This window comes from Protopterus annectens, chromosome 8.part1 (assembly GCF_019279795.1).
Source record: "Protopterus annectens isolate FY-2018-M chromosome 8.part1, PAN1.0, whole genome shotgun sequence".
NCBI lineage: Eukaryota > Metazoa > Chordata > Ceratodontiformes > Protopteridae > Protopterus > Protopterus annectens.
This window is the reverse complement of record NC_056742.1, coordinates 150,544,100-150,569,219: the sequence shown is the minus strand read 5'-3', so window position 1 is coordinate 150,569,219 and position 25,120 is coordinate 150,544,100. Positions and strand designations below refer to the sequence as shown.

The window sequence follows — 25,120 nt, the reverse complement described above, 5'->3', positions numbered from 1 at the left end:
CTCATTTGCACATCTGACAATATGGCACACCTCCAAAAATTACTTAGGAAGCTTTAACAGCCACTGAAATATGGTTTTGTAACTCACAACTCATGCCCAACTCACCCCCACCAAAAAAATGCTACTTTTTTCAAGTCTCTTTTTTTAGGGGAAAAATTTTAAATCCTGTTTCTTAATAATAGAACCACTGAAGTAACTTCTCATAGCAAATTATTAGGTATGATAGTGGATGATAATCTTAAATTTGACCTTTATATGTGAAATTGCATTAAAAAACTCCCCAAAACTAGGGATGCCTTAAAGAGTCAAAAACTTTCTCACAAACACAACTAAAACTACATTTGCCACTACTTAACCTCCTCCCTCACTACTTTATAGACCTCCCATCCTTACTAACCTCCAGGCATCACAAAAATCAAACTTGAACAATGCTATAATAAAGTGGTTAAATTTGCAGCAAATACGCCTTCAAGAATCCATCACTCCATAGCACTAAATAGCCTCCGTAGTGCTACCCTATCAGCTAACATATATACATATTCTTACCATCCATAAAATTATCCAGCATCTATCTACTTATTCAGCATTAAATGACATTCTACACAACTATGTTCCCATTCGGTCATTACAATCCAATGACTAAAAACTCCTGTCTGTCCACAAACAGATTTGTTGGGCTTTGTCTATATTTGTACAATCTTGCTAGGGCCTGGAACTCCTGGTAAACATTTGAAATGTCAGGACCCACTAGAGTGAGTCCCTAAATATGGAGACAGAATGGCTGAAAGATTGAACTTATATATACCAAGTCCAAGATGCCATTTCTCAGACTATTCCCTTTTTTAAGCTGTATGGTGATCCTGGAGTTGGTATGTGTGTGTGTGTGTGTGTGTGTATATATATATATATATATATAAATATGTATATGTATGTATATCATATATATATATATATATATATATATATATATATGTGTGTGTGTGTGTGTGTGTGTGTGTGTATGTGTATATATATATATATATATATATATATATATATATATATATATATGTATATGTATGTCTGTGTGTGTGTGTGTGTGTGTGTGTGTGTGTGTGTGTGTGTGTGTGTGTGTGTGTGTTCGGAGAATGGTGTGTGTGGGGGGATTACCCCCCTAACAAAAAGTTATTTTAAGGAGAAGAGTGACTTTCCAGACTCACTCTTTTCTTGTCTTTTCTGTTTTTTTTTTCTTCAGCATGTCAGTACTCAGCATTTTGAGTGCCAAAATTTCAACAGAGAGATGAACTCCTTACCTGTAGCCATCAGTTCAATACCCTCCCATCCTTCAAAACCATTCTGAAAAAATTCCTAACAAAAAACAGTCTCTGTTCTTGCTCAACATCAGGATAAATAATATCCTTAAATGTGAACAAGTGCGATTTATACCTTACACCTCTTTACTCTCCCTTCTTCACTTGCTTCCTTACTTCTATCAATTTCTCTGCTCTGACTTTCTCTCCAAGTATAACATAAGCCTGCTTTTCTTTCACTTCATATTGCAATTCCTGTTTGCATTATAATAACTTGCCTTTAATTTATCTATAAACTGGCTAAAATTTCTCTAAATATTAAATCATTGTCATATAACTTGTATCGATTCTTAACCAATGGTTTATATTATGTCTAATTTGGTATAATTATTTAAACTGTAGATTTTTTTGTATTACTTTTGAAGATTGTAAAATTGTTCTTAAAAATGCTTTATAGTACTTTAGAGCTTTTCTCCTTGGGCCTCAACTGAAAATGGTCTCCTACCCAGTCAGACTTTCCCAATAATCTAATGTCAGTAAATAAATAAATAAATACATTTTGCTTGTGACTTAAATAAGACATGTTGGTGAGACAGATATGTGTCTCAGAGGATCCCCATGCTCTGGAACAGGCTCCCCATACATGTGAAGCAGAGTCCATCCCTAACCCTATTTAAGCATAACCTTGACAAATGGATGGGAAATCAGAAATTCACCCTAGGTCTATTCTCCATGTAGCCACATCCATGAAGTATGTGCCTACATATAACTCCCAATTATGTGGACTTATTGTTTGATATTAAGAATTATTTTTTTAGAAATTTACATTTAAAAGTGCTTTAGCAGATAGAATGATGATGTAAGCAGTAAGGAATTATTTGCTATGAATATTCTTTTAAATCTGTTTTGAGTTTGCTGAAATTAATGACATATTAATATTAGCGGATGATGAAAATGGGGAACATTATTTCATACTGGATACGGTAGCTTATGTATGCCAAGTCTTGATGTTAAAAGTTCTTTTATGCCCCCAAGACTTTTATCCCAATAAGATTATTTGAAAAAAGTTTTGATTAAAAAACTGGAAAAAATATTTATAGTAGAACAGTAAAAATATTATAATTTTTTTAAACTGAATGGAGAGTTACACAATTTAAAACAAGAATACAGGAACTATATTTCTAAGCAAGCTAATAAGTGGGCAGTTGGGTTAGTTTGGACATTATGTGACAATAGCTAACAGTTTTAATAATAACTAAGAGATGAGCGATGCACCACACCATAAAACGTATCTCAACGATTTATTCAGAGCTGTATCTCAACAAGACAAAAAACAACAAACAATGGATTAGCGCTTTCAGCTATCAAAGCCTTCTTCAGATCCACATTCAAAAGCCACATCTCAATCTAATATAAAGCATATAGCAGCCAATGACAAAAAACATGTAAACAAGCTGCTTTGCTCTAATACAAGTGCTTAAACAACAGAAGCAGAAAAATATATATATTGTGTACTATCGTCTGTTTGAAGGTTCTGATTATGACCCATATTGCCTTATTAATTGTCCTCGTGACTTGTATCATATTTATTTATTTATATATATATATTTATATTTTTATTTCTAGTCACTGTTGTTTATAGTAGAAATTCAAGATGGTTATCATATATTTTTATGGTGCTGTTCAGACTTTTTATAGCTCCTAGGGTTCGTTGTTTATGGCATCTTCAACAATAGTGTTTGCTTATACTATTAATGTATTTTTTTCTGCTTCTGTTGTTTAATAATTTTTATGTAGGTAGTATATATTACATAATTTACAGATATACTATATTTTATATATTTTATTAGCACTTTGTTATTAAGGACATGCATACGTATTTTTAAATGCTAAAATATTTTAATTATTTATATTTTAGTAAGATATGTTTTGTTAAATGTCTTTATAGAATCGCGCTTTTTGATGAGTGAACTTGGAATAACTTGTTTTTTTATTCTTATGAAAGCGATAGGGAATACTTTTTTGATATACGTTTCCCTATGTTTTGTCTAATGTCTAACGCCAACCAATGATTTCTAAGCAAGCAAAGTCTGATTTACATTTCTGCTTTCATTTGCTAGCCCAGACCAATGATGTTTGAGAAAGTGAAGTTTAATTTACATTTTCCATCCTAACTTGCTAGTTAAAGCTAGTTTTTTTCTAATGTTTAAAGTAAACCAATGATTTTTAAGCAAGTAAAGTCTGATTTACATTTCTGCTTTCATTTGCTAGCTGAGACCAATGATGTTTGAGAAAGTGAAGTCTAATTTACATTTTCCATCTTAACTTGCTAGTCAAAGCTAATTAGAATAACAAAACACATTGGATGATGAAGCGCTTGTATAAGCACTTGTATTAGTTAGAGCAAAGCAGCTTGTTTACATGTTTTTTTGTCATTGGCTGCTATATGCTTTATATTAGATTGAGATGTGGCTTTTGAATGTGGATCTGAAGAAGGCGTTGATAGCTGAAAGCATTAATCCGTTGTTTGTTGTTTTTTGTCTTGTTGAGATACAGCTCTAAATAAATCGTTGAGATACATTTTATGGTGTGGTGCATCACTCATCTCTTAGTTATTGTTGTGATTTTGCTGAGCAAGCATAAATGGAACATTCTTCTGCCTTTTTGTTCAATAGCTAACAGTTTGTTAGAAAATAATAAATGAAGGACTTTAATGCACAATTCTTTGAGCTATTAGGAAAAGGTGAGTTGTTAGTTTTTTGCAACATAAACATGTAGGTAGATTATAATATGTGAAAAAAATAAGCACTCAGTGATGTATGCCATTCTTAAAATTTACAAAACCATGAGGGATCCACAAAGAAGATTGATTATTTCTGGGGTTGGATCATACATATAGAATATGAGTTTGTTAATTGACTGTCAGCTGAAAGAGTTTTGAAATGTGTTCCATACCATATTAAAACTACTTACAAGTTAATTGACATATTTAAAGACTTAGTCTGGAAAAAAAAACACTTTCTACTGGATATCAGTAGATATGAAGTCATGATATACTAATATTCTTCAGAAATAGGATCTAGAGGCTGCTTGTAAAGAGGTAGGGGAAGGGCCACACACCAATATTATTGTGTCCTTGTTAGAAATTTGTTTGACTCATAACTAGTTTTTGTTTGACAAGAAAGTGTACTTAAAGCCAAAGAAGACATGGGGACATATTTTCCACCACTTATGCATCTTCACACATGTAAATTTTGAGAGAAACTTTAGCTATACTACAGATGTTTTTCAAAGGAATGTAGTATTACTTAAAGGATATAGGTGATTTGATTTTTGTTTGTAGAGCATAACTAAACCACGTTTACAAATTTCCTGTAAATTTACAGTCTGATATATACTGATTGGATCTTACTTTTGAGTTGAGTAAACATGTGACCAATTTTTTAGATGTTACACTAATGGGAATGGTAGCATGTAGGGTTAGTTACAAAATATATATAAAGCCAATAGCTGATAAATATGTTTTTACATGCATCTAGTCAACATCTACCACATGTGTTGGACTCTACCTTATGGTAAATTTAGTGGAGTGTTTAGAAGTACTTCAGGTTGTGGATAAAGAAAGACAGAAATTGAAATGACAAAAATTAAGCTTAGAAACAGAGGTTGTTCAGAAATGCAGCTGGAAGAGACAGAACAAATGTATGGAATATGGTAGTGGAGAAAATGAAAAAATAAAGTAAGGTACAAAAATAAAAATGTAATGGAGTTTAGGGAGAAGGATATGTTAACATGTGTCAACATCTTTATCTTTTTCACCAATAATGAAAAGACTGAAAAAGATAACTGGTATCTTGTAAAAGGAGTTTAAGACCCAAAGTATCTATTTCCATTAAGTTTATTTTCCTTATAGAAAAAATGTGAACATCAAAGACATTTTGAGCCCTAATGTGTTGTTGAAATCAAAAGGGAAATAAAAATGGGTTTGTTTAAATGTGGTCACTTTATGTTTTGTAAAAAGTGAAAGATTTGCACGGGCAAAAGATAAATGGGTCTCTTGCGTCTCTGTAATCACTATTTAACTGTGATTTAGAATGTGTTGCATATATAACTGGATGAACAAAAAGGTAATTAAATTATATAAGCTGCAGACAAAAATAAACGGCAAAGTCAAAATTATGGAACATATTGTGGATATTACAAAAAATTACAGTAATCCTTTGGCAGTCTGTTTTTTTTTTTTTTTTTTTTGGGACTGGCATGGAGGGAATGACACAGATTTTTTTTTTTGGTGTTTTGATAAAACATTTCTTATACAGAAGAGGTGATTTTTCAAGTTGGTTTATTGTAATTAGAACCTTGACTGATGTTAAAATGCACTATAAATCCAACAGGTTTGAACAAGGAAATAAGTATTTAAATGGATGTGGTTTTAAAGATTAAAAATATATCAGGTTAAATATTAATATTATTTTATGTAATAAAAGGGAGATGCTTTATTAAACTGATGTTATCAAAGTGGGCTAAAAAGAAAATAACTTAATTGGTTATATTTGATATGTTAAATGAAATGGAGTTACTATTACATCCTGTAAGGGTGATATTCTGAGATACCAGATTAATTTATAAAAAAAAACTTTTGTGCAGTTTTCAGATTTGTTTTTTTCTTTAAGTTTTTTTCTTTTTTTTTCAGAGTGTGAACATAATCCACAGCCTTCTGATTTCAGCATCAAGGGAAAGGTGCTGCCTACTGTGTCACTGGTACTGCTATCTCTTCCCACATTTTACGGTGTTGAAAAATTGAGATACATTTTGCTGTAAGCTGATATCTGTCTTTGACAAGACTCAGTTCATTGGCTTTCTATTCCCTGTTTACTTTCTATTTTGTACTGCTCCTACCTTTCCTGTTCAAGTTGCACCATCCCAATCATCTTCATCATTACTGATGGCTGCATCCATGTAATTAATCCAGTGCTCTACTCTTCCTCCTAATCAGCCTGTCTGAAAGCTGGGTTCCATAAGGAAAGATCAACATTTGCACTTGGGGTGATATTTCTGTAACTCCAAGGTGCAAAGTCACAAGGGTGTGGTCAGATGCTCTCATAAAGAAAACATGTTGTTTGTTGTTGCTATTTGTTTCACCTGGTGTTTTTTTTCATATCTGTTCTTAAGATCAAACATCATTATATGCTTATTTAGTAATACAAGTTGCAGCCAGCAGTATACTATGAGCACAAACAGAATGCTAAAGATGAACTTTTTGCTAAGGAAAAAGCTATAAACAATTTTAATGTGTATAACAGAAAACATTTAACATTTGAACAATGTTGATCCCAGGCTTAAATGTGACATAGTGATTGACACCAATTTGCTATTACCTTGACTTTTGTTAAAAAGACTTGATTGCGGTGTCTGGTAGATTTCTGCTTAGCCTGAGATAAAGCAATTTCAGAATTATTATATGTATGCAACAAGGTTGTGGGGAGCCAGCAGGCAAGGAAAGGCACCTGCAAAACTGTTTATGTAGTATTTTTTAAGTCTTCAAATCAAATCTGACAAATTCTTAATTGAAATATATTGGTTAACAGCTATATTACTAACACTGGGCAGAATTAATAAAACCCCACACAAATCTGCAGCTGGATAAGAATATTACTTTTCATCAGCTTTGTTACAGAGCCATATGTAATGTATAACAATGTTCTTAACGAAGATCCAAAGTGAGTAACTCTAATATTGCACAACAGTATCCAGTACCTACTTTCTGAAATTCTTGATGTTTAATCTTATACTGGAACTTGTTTAAGAGGACTTTCAAATATTACCTATAAATATGTAGCACAATGAATATAGATACTTAATTGACTTCTAAAGTAAATATTCATGGAATACAAAAATGAAAACAGTATTTGTGCTGAAATGTCAGCAAAAAATAATGTCCTTAAACAGTGGACAGAAATCAATGATTTTGTATAGATTTGACAGTTTTATGGTATACCATTATTTCTATATTAAACGTAGGCAAAGTCTGATTCCTTCTGTTTCACAGCAATGATACAGACACACACACACACACACACACACATATATATATATATATATATATATATATATATATATATATATATATACACACACACACACACACACACACACACACATATATATATATATATATATATATATATACACACACACACACACACACACACACACACACACACACACACACACACACACATATATATATATATATATATATATGCACACACACACACACACACACACACACACACACACACACACACACACACACACACACACACACACACACACACACACACACAATGACTTCTGTGTACTCGTCTAGCCTACATTGCCGTTATCAACTTGTCTGGCAGTTCCTCTGTTATCCCTGAAACATTACACTTGGCAGGGATGATGTATTGCCTGGTTAAGTTGTAGCCTGCCCCTTATCACTGGGTATGCTGTGCTTTCTCAGAAGTCTGTCACCACTGTTCTGTTGGTAGTGAGGTCTCTTTGCAAGCTCACTCACAAATAATGTGTACCATTGTAGGGCCATTTGCCTTGCTTCAGCACACATCACAGATCTCTATGCCAGTCTGTGCAGAATATAAACCAAAACTGATCTAGCTGCCTATGCAGGCATGTAAACACATATTAGTCTGTGTATATAGGTTTATAAACCCAGCCAACAGCAGACATCGTATAATCAATCCTTCATTAAATATTCTACTTCTCACTATTTCCTATATGACACCTGTAGCTCTTTTAAGTCTTTGGAAAAATTATCAAAAACAAAAGTAAAGCATCTCAAATGTGATCTTTTCCTCCATCATGCTTTTATAACACAAACATTTTGGAACATACCTTGTAATTAATCTGCTCTTCACTGAAGGCCACAAGTATAACAGAAATGAAAAGGTTTAGAACCACAAAGGTCATGAAAATAATGCAGGTGCCAATCAGGAAAGAAGCGAGAACTGGGTTGTAGTCCAGAACCTGGTTATAAAAAAAGATATAATTGTTATATCATACAAGCGTGATTTATTCCTCTGTATTTTAACCTCATCTTTCATAGCATTCTAAGATATGCCATATCAAAGTACTTTGTGAAATAGCCATCAAATTCTTCAGTTTGACATCAACTTTAGTTTCAGCATAATATAATAATCCTTTGTTCTAGCCAAAAATTGTTTATAATTTCATATCAGTCTAGTTAATTCAGTCAAGAAACATCATAATTGTTTATTTTAATTTAAAATTCGTCATAAACAAAACATTTGTTTCAAATATAATTTGAAGTTTGATTTTTAAGTTTTTCTTGGTTTAGCTCATAGCTTGCTTTTATGTATCAGTGAACCCTGCTGCCATTCCCTGTTCAAGATGGGCATTGTTAAAATGCAAAGCTATGTTGTTGCCATATTTTGATATTTTTGTTAAAATACTGGGAAAAAAAATCTGTACAGATAATGAACATGATTGTGAGGTTTCCTGTAGCTAGACAATGAATTTGATGAGTTTGTAGCATTTTTGCCCATTTAAGAGTCAAAAACATCTAAAGCCATACTGATAAATAAAGACCTATTGTTAAAATATCAACCAAACACAATTACATGGGGTTGCATATCAAACAAGAATAACATTATGTTGCTAGACTAAATAGTGCTTTACTGACTAAATGTTTTTCAACCATGCATTCTTCATCAAATTCAAAAGATTAAAATACCCATATTTCAGCATTTTAAAGCTAACTTCTAACATCACACAACTTAAATCACATGACTAACATCAACCGATCAATACAGAGATAAACAAAAGAAAGAGGAACAGCTTCATTTAGGACTTTAATACTTTTTAGAAACCTTCTTAATGATCTAAAAAACATTCATTCAAGCTTTAAGCTGTAGGTTATCATAAGGCTAGATTCAGAATTAATATAAATATTATCATTTAAACATAAGTCTTTAGAGGCATCAAGACATAACTACCAAAAGTTTTCCACTTATAACAGAGATTTTTTAAATCACCACCTGACTCTGTTTTAGCTTCTAATACTTGAAAACAAATATTCCTTGCACATTTTATGCCTTGCTAAAGCATTTCTTTCATCACCTTTTTAATACACAGTATGTGTTTCCTAGCTCTTTTATGAAGTGCTCTTTCAGTTTACCCTACATAAAATCTTTCACAGTTATATACTGGATCATAAATCAAAAACAAAGTCCTACAATCTGCTTTCTCCTTTCTTAAAGTGCTACTTAACCTGTGTTTCTGGAAGTATCAACACAGAAGCTTGTTTAATGTAATTACAAGCACTGAAGCTTTTACATGTATATGTTTGCTCATTATTCATTCTGTTTTTAGTATACTTTAAATAATTACTGTTATTAAATCATTCACTTAGGCCTTTTCCCCATGTATAAGTAAATTATGCCCAATCACCAGTGGTGGTTGGTCATTTGAAATCATGGGGGCTTCAAGAAGTAGCCAGTGGGTGAGGCTAATTGGAATGGGTGGGGCTGTATTAAAACAAGTAAATTACCATTAACTGTGGTTAAACAATAAATGGGGTCAATCAGTTTAATCCACAGGCTGCCTCAGTACTCATTCATTATAGATCATTTATAGAAATCATACACCTCAGATGTATTACTGGAATTAACAAGGCCAGCTTTATATTGAATTGTCCTAGGTAAAGGACTCCATTGGTCACCCATTTCACATTAGCCACAATGAACCTCCCAAGTGACCCTCCACTGTTCCCCCCATTCTGGCTGCACACCATCTAGACTACATCTTTCTTGTCTTTTTACACATTTCCTTACTTTTTAGCTGTTTCCCACATCATTTTAACATTCCCTAACTGGCCAAAACTCCACTATAGTAAGTGTGGCAGAACTAACTGCATTAAACTGGAGTCCAGGAGAAGCTAGCCACAAGCAGCCAAAGGGTTTTAAATGTTCTGAGTTGCATGTTAGAGCTTTTTTACAAGCTTTTTATCTAACTTCAACATTGAATTAATAGCCAACAACCTGTTAAGGCCCAGCTGCACAATAAGCTGATAGTTTACTAAGGCATAGGAAATATTTGCAGTTCTAAAAGTGAATCAAAGTTCCAAATGTACATATGCTTGTTTAACCCAAAATCAAGACTTCTGTCCCACTTCTAAAATAATGATCCAAAAGTAAGACACAGTTCCAAGATGTTTTTATATTCAACTGAAATCTTTTTATTATTTCAAAGTGAAGATACTTAGGCAGGTATAAAGCAAAATCAGAAACACTATACAAAAACAGGAACATCTGAGAGTATCTATGTACTCAGTTTTTTCATACATGTATTACACAGACACAGAAACACACACACAGTTGCCTTACACACACCACACATACACACACACACATGCATACACGCACATACACATGCACACACACACACACACACACACACACACACACACACACACACACACACACACACACACACGCACACACACACACACACACACACACACACACCAGAGACCATGAACTACAGCCAAATGTATGATTGTGGCTGTATACCTTAAAAGTTTGATTGTAATCAAATAAAAAATGCACAAAAGCTGCTACACAGGAATGCATCTTTTAGCTGGCTTCTGTAAGAATAGTGTGCAATCCAGGGCAACCCTCTGACATACCACTCAATCTCTAGCTTAAGAAATAATGACAATAAATCTTGGCATCAAAGGACCAAACTAGGAGCAGAAAGAACAAGAACAGTCCTTAAATATTTATAAAGAGTAATATCTTTTGCATTGGCATGCTATTTCTGAATGCTATTAAGTCTGAAATTGAAATGCTTGTCATTACTTAGTGACTGCAGTCCTCATGGTTTGACAGAAAATCATAAACCTTATAATAAAGAACAGACAGAATATGAGGCAAAACCATGTCTTCTTTGCCTCCATACATAAATACACACACACATATATATATATATATATATATATATATATATATATATATATATATATATATATATATATATATATATATATATACTACACACATGAATCAAATAAAAAAAATACCTTTCTACATATTGGATAAGTGGCACACACAGCAAAATACATAAACCGATATTACCAAAATAAATTTCTCCCATGCTTAAATATTTGAGAGGTCCATTCCCCTCATCTTTCATCTTCAATTAGATGATCGATGTAGCCTGAGCCAGCTTTTTGCTGCAAAACACAGCAGCCTGGTGAGCTACTTTTTTGAGTGATGTTACTTCCTTTTGCAAAAGGCAGGAAGACCTTTAATAAGGCATGATCTGGGTAATCACCTTAATCTTCATTTAGAGATGATGAAACAACAGCCCGTGTAAGCACACATTAAAGTGTTCTTATGATTTCTGCTGATACGGTCTCCAGAGCTGCTGCTATAAGAGAATATTTGCTTGGTTATATTCTCAAAACTCACCTGAAAATGTTAAAACTGAGATTTTAAATTCTCTCCTTGAAAATAATGTTTTGTTTGTCCCTTCTGCTGTGATTCTTAAAATACTTGATAAAGGGGGTTGATTTCAAGGGAGTAACCAAATGTTGAAACACTTCCTTTCTATGTTTAATAAAAACTCTCTCTCTCTTCTAACTTGGAAACCTTTTTCAAAAAAGCAGTTTACGCATCAACAAAGAATCAAGATTTTAAAAAGCAATGACAAGAAATCTATAAAATGAAAGGGCAGCCTCCCAGAATGAAGGACAATTCAAAATCCAAAAAATCAAAATAACTAATTGCTTCTCCAGGTCCCCCCACCATGCTGGAAGTCTAAGTCTTCATCTTTTCTAGTGGCATAAAATTATTTCAGGCAAATGAAAATCATCCAACAGGGGTACAGATGGCAGTGAGTATCTCTTCCTCCTTTTATTTTTTTTAAGAAAATTTTTATTAATTTCACATATTTACAAAATATACACAGGAAGAAATTTAACATCACATACTGTTTGACAGTGCTAGGAATACATTGAATCATCACGATAATCGTATACAATTAACACATTAAATGTCTTGGTATTTCAATAGCAATGTTTCAAGGCTATCCCAACCATTAAAAGCCTCAGTATGATGTATAGAGCTTATTCTTATCACTTCTTTTTCAGTTTACATAGTATTGTTGTTAAATGTAAAGATTGTTTGAATGTAGGAACTGAATTCAATTTCCAGCTTTTGGAATAACCTTCCTTGCTACTGTCAGGAGACTCCAGAATATTTTTGTTATTTGGCTTTTACAGATAAAGGAACAACTATCAGACCATAACTAAAACACACACTCATCTTTTCCTAATATACATTTAATTTCTCACAATCCATAAACATGTGTGTACAATCAGCTTTTACATCTTTACTACATCTCCAACAGACTGAAGTCATTTTAATAAAGTTACAGATTTAATAGGGAGTAACAAACATTCTATGTATATATTTTCACATAAAAACTTTCCAATATAAACCTGAAGAAGTTTGACTAACTGATTTAAGTTACTGATCCACTACTATATAAAAAGGTCAAGAAATTTGCATCAAAATTATTATTATTATTATTATTATTATTATTAATAATTAACCTACAACTTAGACAAGCTTCCTTTGTAGGTCAATTTACCATCAATGATAGCATTCATATATTAATATAATGGGGGAATAATGTTCTGATCCTCTTTAATCATATTATCTACAAATTCATTTAATTTCTTACTGATGGACAATATTGAATGGCTAACAGATTCATCCAAATCATAATCTTTTTTTAAATATTCTGGCAACCAAGCTTTTCCTTATTCAAAGCAATCAGACCATAATACCAATCCATTCCTTTTTAGTAAATTCATTTTAACTTTGTTCTGAATTTTCTTAAATCTAGAGGTGTGTGCAGTGGGAAAGCACAAACATTTCCAATTTGCTATAATGGAGTTTTAAAAACATATTTAACTGTTTTAAGAATTGATTTCATATATGCAGAGTATAAAGATCAAAATGAATTTCCTTTTAAGGTAAATTTGATTAACTAGATGAAAGGATTGTTACATATTTCTAATGTATTATATTTGATAAACTTATACGAATTTAGTAAAATCTTCTCCTGAATGCTTTTTTATTTATTTACTAGTGTAAGTTGAGTCTATCCAGATTGTAATAGAGTTAAAATTTGTGCAATAGAATGAGATTTTACATCTGGGAATCTAATACAGTTATACTCTCATAATGTTATATGACTTCTATAAGCAATTCTCATTTTTTAGGATACCATAAGAATGAAGTTAACATTTTTTCCATTTTCTTTAAAAGTGTTTTAGTCAGGTATTAAAGATATTGAATGTGATATGTAAATAATTTTGGGTAATATAATCATTTTAATAAGTACCAGCCTATCATTGAAAGTAAAGTAAAAAAATCATTCCACACTACAATTATTTTTTCAAAATTATTAAATTATTATTAATAATCTTACTTACATCATGATAGATTTTTATTCCTAAATATTTTATTTCTTTTCCTTCCCAATTATATTTATATTTATCTTTAAGCTTACTATCTAGCAATTGATTTAATACTTAAGTTTCAGTTTCATTATTATTAAATTTCAGCACTGATACTTCTTTAAACTTTTGAATTTCCTCATCTAATTTCTTCAATTGAATAATTTAAATCCCCTATAGTTAGTAAAATATCACCTACAAAAGGCTGCATTTTAAATTGACAATCCTTAATAACTGACAATCCATATTTTTTCATTGCTTTTAAACTATTAGCTGCGGGTTTGATAACTAGTGCAAATAGTAAAGGGGGCAAGGGACACCCTTGCTTTTTTGCCTTTGTTTAAAGTGAATCCATGAGAAATACAAAAAATCAATTTTAACATATCTTTTGGAGTCTCTATATAAGTTTTTTAATATTCCAATAAATTGTTCTGGAAATGCAACTGCTTCTAAAGTTTAAAATAAGTAGTTCCAATCTACAGAATCAAAAGCTCTCTCAGTATCTAAACTAATTAGGGCCAATTTTGCGTGTGTTCCTTTTGCTAAATCTAATATAGTTATTACCTTTTTATATTATCATACATTAATCTATTGACTGAAATGCTGTCTGATCTTTATTAATCAATTTATCTACTATATTTCTTCATCTTGTAGTGAAGATGGAAATAAATATTTTATAGTCTACATTTAATAATGAAATAGATTTATATGAGAACACTAACTTATTATCCATTCCTTGTTTAAGCATAGCTGAGATTACAGTAAATTTTCATGAGGAAAGAATTATTTGTCACTCTTAATTAAACCGAAAACATAGCTCAGTAATTCTAAAATATTTGGTGGAAGCAGACTATATAATTCCATACTTAAACCATATAACTCTGGAGCTTTACCATTTTCCCTTTTTTAAAGCTTCTTTAACTTCTATCAGGGTAATAAGCTTATACAACAGAGATATTTGTTGATCATTAAGTTTATTAGAAACATTTTTCTGTGAATACTTGTCAAATTTGTAATCGTCAGGATTATTATTTTTATCTATATTAAGATCCTCAAGGAATTTTTTAAAAATATTAAGCATTTCCTCTATGTCTGCAGTAAGCTTATTAGTGTGGGGATTTTAGATATTATTGACATATGGATTTAGAGAAAGCATATGACAGGGTGCCTAGAGAGGAGTTGTGGTATTATATGAGGAAGTCGGGAGTGTCAGAGAAGTATGTAAGAGTGGTACAGGATATGCACAAGGGTAGTGTGACAGCGGTGAGGTCTGCAGTGGGAGTGATGGATGCGTTTAAGGTGAAGGTGGGATTACATTAAGGATCAGCTCTGAGCCCTTTCTTATTTGCAATGGTGATGGACAGGTTGACAGATGAGATCAGACAGGAGTCCCCGTGGACTATGATGTTTGCAGATGACATTGTGATCTGTAGTGAGAGTAGGGAAAAGGTGGAGGAGATCATGGAGAGGTGGAGGTATGCTCTAGAGAGAAGAGGAATGAAGGTCAGCAGGACTAAGACAGAATATATGTGTGTGAATAAGAGGGAGGATAGAGGAATGGTGAGGATGCAGGGAGTAGAGGTGGCAAAGGTGGATGAGTTTAAATTCTTGGGATCAACAGTTTAGAGTAATGGTGAGTGTGGAAGAGAGGTGAAGAAGAGAGTACAGGCAGGATGGAGTGGGTAGAGAAGAGTGTCAGGAGTGATTTGTGACAGACGAGTACCAGTAAGAGTGAAAGGGAAAGTCTACAAGAGGGTAGTGAGACCAGCTATGTTATATGGGTTAGAGACAGTGGCATTGACAAAAAGGCAGGAGTCAGAGCTTGACGTGGCAGAGTTGAAGATGTTAAGATTTGCACTGGGTGTGACGAGGATGGACATGATTAGGAATAAGTATATTAGAGGGTCAGCCCAGGTTGGAATGTTTGGAGACAAAGCCAGAGGCAAGATTACGTTGGTTTGGACATGTGCTGAGGAGGGATGCAGAGTATATTGGGAAAAAGATGCTAAGGATGACGCTGCCAGGTAACAGGAAAAAATGAAGGCTTAAGATAAGGTTTATGGATGTGGTGAGAGAGAACATGCAGGTGGTTGGTGTGACAGTCAAGATGCAGAGGACAGGAAAAAATGGAAACAGTTGATCTGCTGTGGCGACCCCTAACGGGAGCAGCTGAATGAAGATTGACTTATACTGGTTTGCTTAACATTTTACTTCTATTAGTTAATCTATGCAGATTTTTTGATGTCATTGCATAACTGTGTGATTTTATTTTTTTCTGAAGTTATCTCCACTTTATGCATTGAAACTTTGATGATTTATCATTAATTGTTAATGACTTTAGAATTATTTAATTTCTTTGTTGGTTGTTCATACCTTATTTCATCTTGTATATCTAACAACTTTTATCCCATTCTTTCATTTTATTACTAGCCCATCTTCCCATTCTATCTTTAATATGCATTTTTAAGGAGTCCCACACTATGACTTTATCAGCAGAAAATATAATGTATTTGTGTAAGAAAATGCAGTACTACTATATGCAGTTATATACATACATTTAAAAATACAATTCGTGATGGTAGTTTTTTTCTATGTGTTTGACCTTTGAGTAGTGCCAGAGGCAAATTTATCTGACTGGTGGTAATATGGCTAGCCATGGTCAGCACAGGTACATTGCCAGATGAGATTGAGGTGGGCATTTAACTGGGTTTTAAAGGTGAAACACAAAATACTGAAATATATTTATGGAATGTTGTTAGGATAAATTGGGATGAAGAATACAGTATGTACTACAAGTAGCAAGGCATTTTGCAGAACTGGATAGCCTGTGTCAAGTAATCTAATATATAGTTATTTAAAATACTGACTATATTTGTAATAATATACAGAGGTGAGAAATACTAGAGTATTCTGTGGCTAAAATAGATGGATTAGAATGAGATGAGGAAGAGTAATATGCAGGAGGAAAAATTAATGACATATGGAGAAAGAGAGTGGGAGCTGATTATTATTATTAGAGAGAGGACACTACAGAGGAAGGAAATAGTAGTAAGTGTTGGCTGAAGAGGTAGACGAGCATACGTTAGTAGTATGTTCTTCTACCTGCTAAGATATGGAGATTTTAGTGAACTCAGAATGAGAAAGGCATGGTAATCATAAGTACAATATCATGCATCTGTTCTTAGGTTTGTGCAGTTACAAGTACAGGTGTCAGATAGATATTTTTTAAATTGGTCTTGAAATTGGAAAGGTTGTTAGTACATTTAAAGGGAAAGGGGAATAGAGTTCCAGGAGTGGGTTACACAGCTGGAATAGATTTGTAGGTAGTGAGGAGCATTTTGTTTCCAGATCGAGGTGGCGTAGAAGGGGTGTATGAATGCAGTAAGTCTAGTTGGGCTTTGCTTTGTTCTGGCTTATATATTAATTTGTGGACTAGGAGTAGTTGAGTATAAGTGAGTTATTTGAGTAATTCAAGCCAGGAACAAAAAACGTTATCCAAGAGCACACCAAACCACATTTTAATGAACTTGTCAAAGACACAAAAAGAGCAAAACGTGAACTCTATTTAATATAAAACCAAATATAGGGTAAATTAAGTGCTTTCATCCTAGTAATGTGGAACTTCATCAGAATAAAGAACACCATCACTAAATGCTTTATACAATAATAAAACCACCCTCTCCATCCAGGTTAATTAATTAATCACCTTTCTTTTTAAAGGAACAGTCTCATTTAAGAATAAATATTGACAACTTCTCACAAAATTGTTAAAAAATATATACATTGAACCCAGTGATTCATCAAAGTCCTTGTACCATAGTCATAAAAGAAAATTATATACCACTTATTTAGTTACCATTCACACTATGCACATAGTTTTTGTTCTAAGAATACTACTAATACAAACCATTTCATTCAAACCAGGTTTGCCCATGGCATTTGTCTTAAACTGACATTTAAGTTTTTTTCATTTCTAAATAATCTTTCCATGGTCTCCCCTTCATATCATATTCAACACTGTCAACAATATAAAATTTTAAACTACGGCCATTCATTTCATGACATGTTTGTATAGCGCATTTTGGTCATCCTTTTTAAAGTCATAGATGTGTTGATAAATTCTGGTTATAAATGCTTTTTTCTGTTTTCTCTACATAGAAACATGAACATTTGGTACACTATGCAATGTATACTACCTTAGTACTAGTAAACTGATACCTTTGTTTTCAACAAAAGTCCCCATATCCATAAATAAAAAAAATGTTCATCCTTCCTGAATATAACAACATTGCTTGCAGTTACCACAAACCCTCTTTCCTGGACTTTTAGGTCCCCCTCCTTAAATCTTTCAAAAATATTCTTCAGACACATATCCTTCCTATATGCAAATTTGCAGTAGGGACCCATTTGGTGAAACTGTTCCCCACTAGCCAAGAAAATGTTCCATTTGTTTTGGATGATACTGCCTTTTATATCACGAAAATCTGTACTGTAGGTCAAAATCATAGCCCTTCCAAATTCATTCCTATTAGTCAGTGGTTGTTTATTACAAATCTCAGATGTCTTCCTTTGTATCAGTGGCTACTATATTTCTTTTTCCATTTTAGCTTTCACCTCTTTAGCAATGTCTTCTATAATCCATGTAATTCAAGCCAATCAAGCTGTTTTAGGGCTAAGCAGTGATGGAATCTGTTTGATGAGCTAGTGGCAAATTTAGCTATTTTATAGTAGTACTGGTTTAGTTTATTTTGAATGGAAGTTTGAAGATTAAGCTTCATTCTCAAGCTCATTAAGGGAAGCTATATAGAAACATGGGAAATTAGAGTGTAGAGGCCAGGAATTTCCTGGATGAACCAGTTGAGTGTTTTTTGTTTTTTTTTGTTTTACAGAGTGCGTTTAAGTTTTGTTGATTTTTTTATAACCTATTGCACATGTAAGTCAAATTTTAAGTTGTCATCAATTGTCATACCTAGTAACATGGTATGGGGGATGACTTCTACAGGGGTGTTACCAGAGGATGTTATTGAGAAATTTTATATGAGGTGTGTAACAGCTTTTAGGAGTTATAATAGCAGCTTTTTTTTTTTAGATTGAGTAGAAGCTGGTAGTTATTGAGCCAACTTTCAAATGATGAGAATGACTCTTCAGTAATGTACTATATAGTAACTGGGTTACTGGAAGAACAGATTAATGTGGAGTCATCCGTATATTGGATAAGGGATGCTTGACATTTGCTAAAATGTACGTTATTACTAAATATGCTGAAATGTAGTGGCCCCAGTATGGAATCCTAGGAAACACCTGTTTTGACGGGGAGGAAGGATGAGTAAGTATTAATCCATTTAACAGACTGGAGTCTGTTGGAAAGATAGCTGGAGAACCAGTTGGTGGACATGCTTGATAGGCCAAGTGAGGAGAGTTGTTTTAGAATTAAGCTATGAAAATGGCATTGAAGGCCTTGGATAGATCCACAAATATGGCAGAAACCAGTTGGCTTTTGTGTCTGGTTAGGTTAATAGTGCTGGTAAAGTTTAGGAAAGCTGTGGTATCACTATGCCTTGGTCTGAAACTATGTTTTTTGGAAGTAAAATGGTTGTTTGTAAATGAGTCATTAATTGATTATGAATTCATTTTTCAAGAATTTTTGAAAGAAGGGAGAGAATGGCAATGGGTGTAAAGTTGGATATATCACTGGAGTTATCTACCTTGTGAAGTGGGATGATGTAATATTTTTCCATAACACTGGGAGATGTGATTCCTGAATGTTTGAAGTATTTCTTGATTGTTATGCTGGATAGTGGCTAAAAGGAGAAAGAGTGAGAATTAATGGAAGTGGGAGGTGAGACGTAGTGAGATTATTGAAAATGTTAGCTATCCCTTCTGGTGAGTAGTGGGGGTTGGGATTTGGTTGTCCATTTGAGCCAGAGTGTAGTATCTTAGCTGTGGTAGCCCAAAACAGTCTAGAATTTGTGTATCTTCTGCAAATTGGAGTAATAAAGTTTCTTGTCAAGTTTCATCTGGCATTTGGCTATTTTATATGTATTTACATTCTTGAAGATTGTGTTGCATTTGGCAGTATTGTAGTTTGGCACAAAAATAAATAAAAATAAAAAAAAATTGAGATTTCCTGACTGTAGAAAATAGTTTTTATTCTGTTTAAATTTTATTAGTAGTGTTTGCATTACTCTAAAAATGTATAGGTTAACTTCAATATTGTTCGAGGAAGTTTTTTTTTTTATGAAGTAAGGAAAATATATGGTACAGCTGCATAACAAGAGAAACTAGAGACACAGTGAAGGGGGAGTGATGCACTATTCTAATGGGAGGGTGACTAACAGGCAGATTACAATTAGAATTAGGCATTCTTAACCGGGTGTTTTATATTCAATATTATCTAACATTTATAGGTTAAGTTCAGTATTGATTGAAGGTAGATTCTTTCTATGCAGCAAGGAAAATATATATATTATGGCTGCTTAACTATGCAAACTAAAGAGACAGAGTGTATGCATGCGTGCTTGTGTGTGTGCGTGTGTGCGTGTGTGTGTGTGTGTGTGTGTGTGTGTGTGTGTGTGTGTGTGTGTATGTGTGTGGGTGGGGGGGATTGATGCTCTACAAAATGTGAGGGTATGCAACAGGCAGATTATATTTAAAAAGGCAGTATTAAACTGGGGCCAGAGTTAAGGGGTTGGTGCTGACTGCATTTCACGTCATGTCTGCATAGCTAAAGTGATCAGTACATCAAAAGGTCAAACACCAATAAAATTATTTAGGTTCATAGGTTCATATGTAGGTACTAGGCTATCTGTCTGAAGGCATTTATAAGTCTAGCCAGAATGTGTTGGCTTTTGCCGCCCTCTTAGATTAGTTCCCTGTGCCTCTGTCCAGCAGAGCCACTGAAGTGATCCCCGGGGTAAACTTTCTGTTTCCCATCCACTTGTCAAGGTGTCTTTTGAAGAGTGTTAGCGAGGAGCTCTGCCTAATGTAGATTGGAATCTTGTTCCAAAGCATAGGAAGTCTCTGGGACAGGAATCTATCCCTCCAGCACATCCTATTTATTATTGTGGTGAGGTTTAGATCCCTAGAGCATGTGGCTCGAGGGGATATGGTTTTCTTTAGGTGGAGCATGTCCATCAATTCTGGGTTGGACATGGCCTTGTATGTCAGGCAGAGATCACCTCTGAGTAGGCGGTATGCAACCGAGTACAGCTGGAGTTTCTTCAGTCGAGATGGATAGGGCATCTGTTTGAGGCCAGTGATCCTCTTTGTGAGGGACTGCTGTGGTCATTCCAGTTGTTGCAGGTGTCTTGTAAGGTACATCCCAAATGGGGCTTTGTACTCTATGATGGGTCTGTTGAGTGATGAGTAGAGGGGCACCATGACCTCTTTTGATCTGGATGCGAACCCTTTTGTGATTAGGTGGGCCACATAGAAGGATTTTCTAACCACTTTGGCAATGTGATTATCAAAGGAGAGATTACTATCGACTTGGGTCCCCAGATCCCTTATTACGTCTTCTGTATTTAGGGGACTACCACCTATGTGGTAGTTTGTGGGTACTTTGTTTTTTCCAAAGGGGATGACTATGCACTTTTTGGCATTTAGCTTGAGGCCATGATTTTGACACCAGGTATCCATCTCAGTGAGACCCTTTTGGATGATGTCTGTGTCAGCCAGAGAGTCAGTTATAGCCCCTAGTTTGCATTCATCTGCAAACTTAGTCAGCCATAGTCCTCCTGTGCTTGCCTGTACCTCTGAGAAGTATATGCCGAACAGGAGGGGCCTAGGAGTGAGCCCTGGGGAACACCACTTGTAACCGGTTTAAAGTCGAACCTAGCTCCCACAACTCTCACCATGTGGGTTCTGTCCATGAACCAGTTGGCAACCCATCTTGTAACGTAGGGGTTTATGCTCAGGCTGGTGAGCTTGTATATAATACCAGAATGGAAAATGGTGTTGAAGGCCTTTGCAAGGTCTGGGTAGGCTGTGTGTACCACCTTCCCCTCGTCTATAGCCTTGGTAACTGTCTCAAAGAAGTCCACCAGGTTAAGGAGGCATGAGCTGCCCTTAACAAAGCTGAACTGGGTAGGGTCCAGTGTTTGGAGGTTTTCAATGTCTGTGTTAATGAGTTCCATGATGATGCACTCCACAGCCTTGCAAGTTAGACCAAGCTAGTCAGGCTTATAGGACGATAGCTCCCGGGGTCTTTTGTGGCTCCACTTTTATGGAGCAGAATAACCATTTCTGTGCGCCACTCTAGGGGTACGTAGCCAGCAGAGAGGCTGAGTTTGAACAGTATGTTTAGGTGAGGGGTTAGTTTGTCTTTGAGCCCACGTAGGACACAGTCTGGGACACTGTCCGGTCCCATTAATGCTGTGTTTTTGGCTTTGGAGAGGGCTGTTTTAACCTGACTGCCTGTGATTTCAGGGGTTCTACATTCTTCTAGTATGGTTATGGGCCCTTTTGGGGGGTGAGAGAGGGGTGGAGTTTGCACTGAACCTGTCTGCCAGAATGTTGGCGATATTGGTCGGTTCAGTGTATTTTGTGCCATTCTGCACTAACTCCGAGCAGATCTGAGCATTGCCACTTAGATTCTTGACATAGCTAAAGAATGCCTTGTGGTTATCTTTGGAGTCCTTGGCAATTTTTCTTTCGAAGCTCAGCTTGGATGATTTTATGAGGGATCATAGTTTCTTGCTGAAACTGATCAGGGATGTCTTCCCTTCTTGGGATTTTACTCTTTTATGTACTAGTTTCCTCCTTCTATTGTATAGCTTGTTTATGGCAGGGGTCTGCTAGACTGGTTTCCTTTTCTTGGAGGAGTGAGTCTTGGTTTTGCTTGGGATAGCATGATCCATGCATTCTTGTAGGTGCCTGTAGAATGCATTAGTAAAGGATTTTGCAGCTTGGACAGCGTTATCCTTTAGCACGGGGGCTTTGAAACTTTCCACCTCGGTCTTAAGTAATGTGAAGTTTGCTTTTGAAAAGTTTTTCACGGTGGTTTCCTTGTCTGGGGGTGGAGGCAGAATGTGGATATCCAAAGTGATTCGTTTATGGTCAGATCTAACCAGTGAGGGGTTGACCTCCGGTGTGGAAGACCAGTCGCCCATGTTGGTGATGACCAGGTCCAATATGTTGTCACCTCTGGTGGGACTGTTGACCAGTTGATCCAGGGCATTTGAGTTTATAAATTTTAGGAAATGTTGGGCAAGAGAGTCAGTACTTGAGTAGTTCTCCCAGTTAATTTTTGGGTAATTGAAATCACCCAATATTAGGGTGTTTGGTAGGACCTTTATGTTCCCCAGTGTTTCCAGAAATGTGGAATGAGGGTCCTGGGACATGGTGGGTAATCTGTAGCAAGCTACAATTTGAATTGCAGTTTTGCCCATTGTTAGTTGCACGTGGATGATCTCTGAAGCATCGCGCTGTGCCACTAACCTAGAGATATGGGTATCCTTGATGAATATGGATACGCCCCCACCTTTTGTATTTCGGTCCGGGTTCTGTGGCCGAAATGTATGGTATGAGTTGTAGCCCGGTAGTGCTGGGGTGCTCTCTGGAGCCTTAAACCAGGTTTCTGTTACTGCACATATATCGATTTTCTCCATACTGAGGGGTGCCTCGAGTGCATGCATTTTGAGGTTTAGACTTCTGGCACTGAGTTGCATTACCCTCAGTTTTTTTGTTACTTGTGCTATTTACAGCAGTGGGTTTGTCTTTTGAGCCTTGCCTAAAAAAAGGCACTATGGGGTGGCAAGAGCCTTGGCCAGTATTCAAAAGCCTAAGGGTGACAGGTGCAAGCCGTCTCTAGTGAAGCAGTGCGGCTTGTCGAGCACGTTATCCCAGCCGGACAGACACTGGTTCCCCTTTGAATAACACCAGAAACTTATCCAACTGTTGAAATTGATACTTTTTTCTTTATACCATGGTATCATTCTTGGTGAGGGCAGTATGCTACTCAGGGTCAGGGTCATACCGGCCTGGGCTATGTGATCAGAGAGCTCTTCCAAGTCTCTTTTCATGTAGTCCAGGGAGGTACGGCTCAGGTCATTCACACCAACATGGACAATGACAGAGTCGTATTTGTACTTGTTCTGGAGTGACCTGAGTGCTTGTGTTATGTGGTGGATCCTGGCACCCGACAGGCAGGTAACAGTAACCTTCTCCTTATTCAGACTTGTGAGTGGGGCATCAGTGTGCCTGACTATAGAGTCACCCTTTACTAGTATGTTGGGTATGTTATTTTGCCTTAAGGGCTGTGATTGCATGACACACTGGTTTTGTGAAGTATGTGTTTCATGGTTTGTGTTAGGGGGTGGAGGTTGCTTGGATGTCTGATCTTTGTTGCTTTTGCAGATTTTTATTTAGAGCCTCCTAGTATGTTTTCGTGTATTTATGTGTGTTTTTTGCCGGTGCTGGTTTAATGGGTCTATGTGAGACTGGTGGTGTGATGCAAGTATTTCCCTTCTCCTCTTGACTATCTGATCCAGTCTTGGGTTGAAAGAGCTTAGCCCCCAGTTTGGCTGTATAATTGCATCTCTTGCATGTATTAGTGTTTGGTGGTAGGAGGAGAGGGTTGTCTGTGTACATGAGGCAGCTGTAACATTGCCTCAAAATTCCCAGATTCACCAGTTGGACTGGAGAGTACACAAGAAACTTCCCTTTGGACATGCCTGGATAGATACAGTGAGCTGTTTTACTGAACGGCTGGTAAGGTTGAATAGACAGCCTTGTTTTTCTGTATAGTATGGGGGGGGGGCTAGTGCTAGGGTTTATAAGTTTTGAGCAAGTGCCGGGCTGAGAAATGAATGGCTTGAATGCTTAAGTTAAAAGTTTGTCTAGTTCCAAGGGAAAAAGTGAAGAGGAGACTTTGTGGAGCCAGGAATAGTTATACCCTAGCTAACCGGTGCTGCCCAGGGTGCAAAACTGGGCAAATGCGGTTTTTATAGCAGGGAAATTTAAGAGATAGAAATTAGCCCAAAATGGCCAATAAACTACTAATATCTGGGCTGAAAACACTCCTCCAGGGACAGATAGGCTGCTCAAAGCTCCCCTCTCTCACAGGTGAACAGAGAAACTTCCTTTTATCCAAGTAAGGTATGGGCAAACACAGAGATTTGTAACACAGCCCTGAATTCAGCACTAACCCGAAAACTGGACTATACTAGCTTAGAAAGGCGGGGAACAAGTATATATTTTTATTTTATTTTTTTTTTTCAGAAAATAAAGCAGATACAATCAAAAAAACACTTTAAATGCACAGAAAAGGATACTTATTGTTATATGT

At 35.3% G+C, this 25,120-nt stretch overlaps 1 protein-coding gene across 1 annotated transcript in view; it reads right to left on the bottom strand.

The window, feature by feature from the left end:
• Positions 1-25,120, bottom strand: part of PKD1L2 (polycystin 1 like 2) — a 1,522,374-nt gene that overhangs the window by 10,309 nt on the left and 1,486,945 nt on the right. Inside the window, exon 47 of the mRNA XM_044081586.1 lies at positions 8,181-8,312. Within this exon, the coding sequence (XP_043937521.1) occupies positions 8,181-8,312 (132 nt within the window). The remainder of the gene's footprint in view (positions 1-8,180; positions 8,313-25,120) is intronic.